This window comes from Marmota marmota, unplaced genomic scaffold, assembly GCF_001458135.2.
Source record: "Marmota marmota marmota unplaced genomic scaffold, marMar, whole genome shotgun sequence".
In the NCBI taxonomy this organism is placed as follows: domain Eukaryota; kingdom Metazoa; phylum Chordata; class Mammalia; order Rodentia; family Sciuridae; genus Marmota; species Marmota marmota.
The window spans coordinates 21,373,267-21,379,539 of record NW_025999960.1 but is presented as its reverse complement, the minus strand read 5'-3'; the positions used below and the strand labels follow the sequence as shown (position 1 = coordinate 21,379,539).

Genomic DNA, 6,273 nt, shown 5'->3' with positions numbered 1-6,273 from the left:
CTCTACATGAAGACTACATGTAATGATCAGGATTATATCAACAAAATAAGGCGTATAATGCTAGTAAAAGGAACTCTATTAATATTTTATTTATCCTTCATTTGTGTCTACAGTATAATGCAAATATATTAATTAAGTAATGGTTTATGGCATAAGGAATAGTACTGATGGAAGGGTAGATGACAATGGCAGTGTTGAACACTAAACTTTAATTGCCTAGGTGATTCTCAAACATTACTATGTTTATGAAACTCTAAATTATTGTATTACAATTATTCTGCCTTCTAATTTCTCCACTAGCATCTGACCACACTCCCCTATTTCTTGGTGAAAATTTATTAGATCCGTTTAATTCTCATGAATCTATGTTTGAGAAAAATTACTTTGATAATTCTAATTCAAAAGATGAATGTTACAGATTATAGAAAATGACAGTGAGAGTTTTATTACAAATTAAATGATTTTCTTGATATGGAACCTATCCTGGTGCCTGGGAAATAGCAGATGCTACTTAGAATAGATTTGTTTTACATAGCTTGCGTAATGTTTGCCAATAGCCAAGTTCAATCAATCCCTGAAGCAGAATTAATAAGAGCGAGGGGGCTGAAAGCATCCAGAGCACTTCATTCCTTGGGAAGACTAGGGCCAAGAGAATGTCAGAGTGGCGCACTCTGGCAGAAGGACATTGGGAGTTTGGGAAGATGAGTATGGAGAATGGACGCTATGAAGCAATCATTACCTTAACACAACTTCCCCTAGCCTGCACTGGTGGAAAGATGTCTTAGAGGACAAAACTCAAAAATATTAGGAGAATTAAGAGGATTCTTTTCTTATAAAAAGGAGAAGACATATTTACCCCTACTCAATAAAATATAAGACTGAAAAGAGAAATGAAAGTGATATTGTGTTTCTGAGAAAAACAGGTGAAATTTGAAGTTTGGGTAAAGGATCACATGAAAGACTATAAATGTACAAAAGGAAAAACTATAAGTCAAATAATTAAGGAGGCAAATGTTTACTTTAAGACACTCCAGATAAACATCATAGGTCTTTTCCAAATGATACAGTTGACCAAATGACTTCAGATGTGATTCACCAATAGCCCACTCACTAGGGACAGAGATCAGTGTGTATGGGGCCATATGCCATTCGGCAGAGTATGAGGCATTCTGTTCATAATTATGGAAGTGAGAATTCATTTAGATAGTGTAATTGTCTTCAGCATGGGTTTCTTTTTAACAGCTTTATTGAGGTATAATTTGTAACATAAATTGCATATATTTGAAATACTCAATTTGATGAGGTAGGACATGTTCATACCATGAAGACGTTATCACAATAGAGAAAACAAACATATATCCTTCAGCTCCCCAAATTTCCTTGTTTCCCTTTTAGGTTTTGGTTTCATTTGTTTGTTTATAACTGTTGTTGTTTATTTCTTTGTTTTGGTAAAAACACTTAACAGGACATATACCCTCTTAAATTTTTTTCAGTGCCCAAATTATCAGTGCTAATAATGGCACCATGTTGCACAGCAGATCTCTAGACTTACTTATCTTCCATACTGAAATTTCATAGCCACAGAAAACTGTCCATTTCTCTTTCCTTTGCTCCTGGCAACCACCATTCTGAATCACTGTTTGTTTCTATCTGACTATGTTAAATACTTCATGGAAGTGGAATCATGGAATATTTGCCCTTCTGTAACCCATTTCACTTTGATAATATCTTTCAGGATATTCATGATGTTGCATATTGCAGGGCTTCTTTCTTTTTATAGTTAAATAATATTTCATTGTGTGTGTGTGTGTGTGCTCATGTGCACCACATTTTCTTTTTATCCATTTTGACATCTGGGTTGTTTCCAAAGCTTTGCTATTTTTTTTCTGCAATGAACACAGGAATGCAGATTTTTCTTTGGGATACTGTTATCTATTCTTTTGGAAGCATGACAAAAAGTGGGATTGCTAGATTATACAGCCAGTCTATTGCTAGTTTTCTGAGGAAACTTCATAATGTTTTCTTCAGTAACTATACCAGGTTACATTCCCACCAAAAGGTGCACAGATTTCAATTTCTCCACATCCTTATCAAAACACATATTTGCTGCTGTTAATAGATAACATAAGAGATATAAAGTAACATCTGATTGTATTTTACAACTTAATATGAGCTGTTAGAAAGCTGAATAGTCAATTTTTTTTAACTGTAGACTCCAAACCCCCAAGATTTCCAGTGTAACGAAGATTGTAAGCCATGAGTACACCTCCTGGGGGAGAGCAAAATCACTAGAAAATAGAAGTTAAAAACAAACAAACAAACAACTTGAATTTTCCTCCTCACTCAGCCTTTTCTTCATCCTGTACCTGGTTTCTGTTCACTGCAAAAGAAAAATTCACTGCTATTGTGCTCCTTACCTCAAAACTGTTGGATCCTAAGAAATTTATAATTTAATAATATTTTAGGTGAATCAATAGACTAGAAGAATGGAGAAAAGAGAAGGAATCCTGGCCAGGCAAAAAAAAGTGGAATAACGGTTTTTCAGACTGTGACTGTTCTGGGCCATAGAATTGTGATGGCATTATTTTTCCCTTACAAAAGGTAGGTTTATTTATTTATATCTATGACAAGCATTTTCCTCTAGAAACACTACCACTGAATTTGCTTATGAAAAATACAGAAAACTGGATGGCTAAATAAAAATTCTAATATGGATATGAAGAGATGAGTAGAATTAATATTACAAAGATGAAAAGGCTTTATCACTAATTACATTTGGTTATATCACCGAGTGTCCATGTGATAGAAATGGTTTTGGGATATAGATAGGAAAGTAAATTAAACAAAGAAGAAAAAATTTAAAAAAAAACTACCTTAGTTACAATCAGGATTTCATAGCAATTCTTCTCTTACAGACATTGCAGTAAAAGCCTTTTAGTTATGAGTATTACCTGAAACATTCTATACTTTTTTAAACATCGAAATACAAGTTACAATTATATAAAGGTACATTAAATAATTTCTTCAAAAATTAGTGAACATGTGTTATGTATTAGACACTGTTTTTGTGGCCACAAAGGATATAACAGAAAAAGAACAAATTCCTCGTTTTTAGAGTACATTTTCTATCCACTCTAACAATCTAATAATCTTGAGATTTCACAGAAATGGAAATCCAGTCCACATAATGATTCGTATGTGACAAATCAACTAATTTGTAAATTCTGAAGGAAGCAAAAGATCAAAGAAACAGTTAGATTGTTTTACAATAACATGATCCCTTAAGGAAATCTCCACTACTTGTAGACATAAAATTCAGTAAGGCTACTGGAATAGTACAAATATTGATTACGATGTAAAAGGAGAAGATAAACGTAGTCTAATTTGCTGATCTTCTATATGCACACCTTTTTGTTGTAGAATTTGAATATGTTTTTTTCTTCAAATATCTTGATTTTTACACAAGGATTAGGTAAATATCAAAGTTCTATGATGAGGAACCACACAGCAGTAACCACTTTCATCCTGCTGGGACTGACGGATGACCCAAAACTGCAAATTGTGCTTTTTATCTTCCTGTTGCTCACCTACATGTTGAGTGTAACAGGGAACCTGACTATTATCACCCTCACATTGGTGGATCCCCATCTGAAGACACCTATGTACTTCTTCCTCAGAAACTTTTCCTTCCTAGAAGTTTCATTTACTACTGTCTGTATCCCTCGATTCCTGTACAGTTTATCAACTGGAGACAATACTGTTTCCTACAATGCTTGTGCAACTCAAATATTTTTTGGTTTTCTCTTTGGAGCAACAGATTTTTTTCTCCTGGCAGCCATGTCCTATGATCGCTATGTGGCCATCTGTAAACCCCTTCATTATATGACCATCATGAACAACAGAGTGTGCACCTTATTAGTCCTCTCCTGCTGGGTAGCTGGCTTGATGATTATTGTCCCACCCCTTAGCTTAGGCCTCCAGCTTGAATTCTGTGATTCTAATGCCATTGATCATTTCAGCTGTGATGCAAGTCCCCTCCTAAAGATCTCATGCTCAGACACATGGGTACTAGAACAGATGGTTATCATTGTGGCTGTATTTGCCCTCATTATTACCCTAGTCTGTGTGGTTCTGTCCTACACATACATCATCAGGACCATTCTGAGATTCCCCTCTGTTCGGCAAAGGAAAAAGGCCTTTTCCACCTGCTCATCTCACATGATTGTGGTTTCCATCACCTATGGCAGCTGCATCTTCATCTACATCAAGCCTTCAGCAAAGGAAGAGGTGGCCATAAATAAAGGAGTTTCAGTTCTCACCACTTCTGTAGCGCCCTTGTTGAACCCTTTCATTTACACCTTGAGGAACAAGCAAGTGAAACTCGCTTTCAATGACTCCATAAAGAAGATTGTGTTTCTCTCAAAGAAGTAGAAGTTTTGATGAATCAAAGGAAAATAAAACATTCCGTGACCGTTTTATTGCTGCTTCTCACTTCATTGTTTTCTGTCTACATTTTAGTCAAATTAGCCTTCTCAATGGCATTTAACATTTCATCCTGATCTCCCTTTTATTAAACTCTTTATTCCTTCAAATAAAATTCATGCATTGTGTTTTCCCTCAGTGAGAAACTAAAAAATATATATATAATTTCCAATAAATTAAGTTTTTCTCCACTTCTGGTTTAGGGAAATGGAGAAAATAATATTGCTCTTGGGAAGGAAAGAAAATAATATTTTAAATTGTGTAAATTATCTATGTGTTAAATTATATGACAATAGTGCTAGCTACTTTTTTACTGTAATATGAATTATAAAATGAATAGCATAAATGCAACAATGAAAATTAAAAAAAAAAAAAAACAGAATCCCAAAACTGCAGAGACATGCTAAAATATATTAAACCAAATAAGGCATTCCAAGCTTATTACAATATTGGGAAAGGAAATATCAATAGGAGTTTATGATTCATCAGAATTGAGGATATCTTCACAATCTTTGGTAAGATTTAGTTGCTATTTTCTTATATAGCAGACCAACACCACTTAAAAGATATATACTTAATTTAAACCAATATAAACATTAAATCACTTATTATGCATTACTAATTCAGAATAGATGCATTAACCTTAATTGGAACACCAAATTCTAAGTTCCCACAAATAGAAAAACTAGTTATATCACACAAAAATATATAATTTTTTAAAGTTATCAATGATATATAATGAGCAAAATAGAAATAAATAAAGAAATAGAAATGGTAATACAGATTTAAATTAAGATCAAGTGAATAATGCTTAAAATACTAAAAAATTAAAGAGGTTAGAGTTTGAAGCTATCAACAGTGTGCTTGTCATTGAAAGAAAAAGGAAAGAAAACCCCAACTATATGCTGTGTACAAAAGACACACTTCTGAGGCAAAGCCTTCCATAGGCTGAAAGTAAAAGGACAGAAAATTATATTCCCTGGAAAAGGCCTCTGAAAACAAGCAGGAGTAGCTGCTCTCATATTCAGCAAAGCAGACTTCAAGCCAAAATTAATCAGAAGAGACAAAGAATTCCCTTCACAATGTATACAGAGCAATTCAAAAAGAAGATATCATAATATATCCCAGAAATTTTCAAAAATAGTAACTAAAGAGACTCTGGATTCCACTTATATATGTGGTGATTTGTACTTTTTCATCTATAATTGTATGTCTTCTCTCATCTCTCATTTTATCTCATCTCTCCTTTTTTAGTTAGTTTGGCTAAGGGTCTATTAATATTATTTATCTTTATAAAGAAACAAATATTTATTAAATTTTATTGTCCTTTTAAATTTTCTATTTCATTAATTTTATCTCAGACCTTTATTATTTCCTTACTTCATTAGTTTTATAATTAGTTTGTTTTTGTATTTCTAGGAGCTTGAGATGCATCATGAGATTGTTTATTTGGGATCTTTCTGAATTTTAGGTTTGCTTATGTGTTTGTTGTTTTTATTTTATATAGGCACTCACAGTTATAAACTTTTCTCTTCAAACAACCTTTGAAATGTCCCAGAGACTCCATTATGTTATATATCTATTCACATTTGATTCTAAGAATTTATTGATTTATTTAGTGAAAGAATATTCAAATAGCAATCCTCATGGTACCTTTATCTTCTTGCTCCTTATTCATCGTGGCAACTTCTATTTATGATTCAATTCTGGGTGTAATGTGTATGCATATGTGTTTGTCAATAGCAAGGAACAAGAGCAGGTTTTGCTTGTTTACCATCTGTGTTTCAAAAC

General features: G+C 33.2%; 1 protein-coding gene across 1 annotated transcript; it reads left to right on the top strand.

Annotated features, from left to right (window-relative positions):
• The first annotated feature begins 3,492 nt into the window (after positions 1-3,492).
• LOC107148914 (olfactory receptor 6C2-like) lies at positions 3,493-4,431 on the top strand. Its single transcript, XM_015493638.1, has one exon. The coding sequence runs from the start codon at positions 3,493-3,495 to the stop codon at positions 4,429-4,431; it is 939 nt and encodes a 312-aa protein (XP_015349124.1).
• The last annotated feature ends 1,842 nt before the right edge of the window (positions 4,432-6,273 follow it).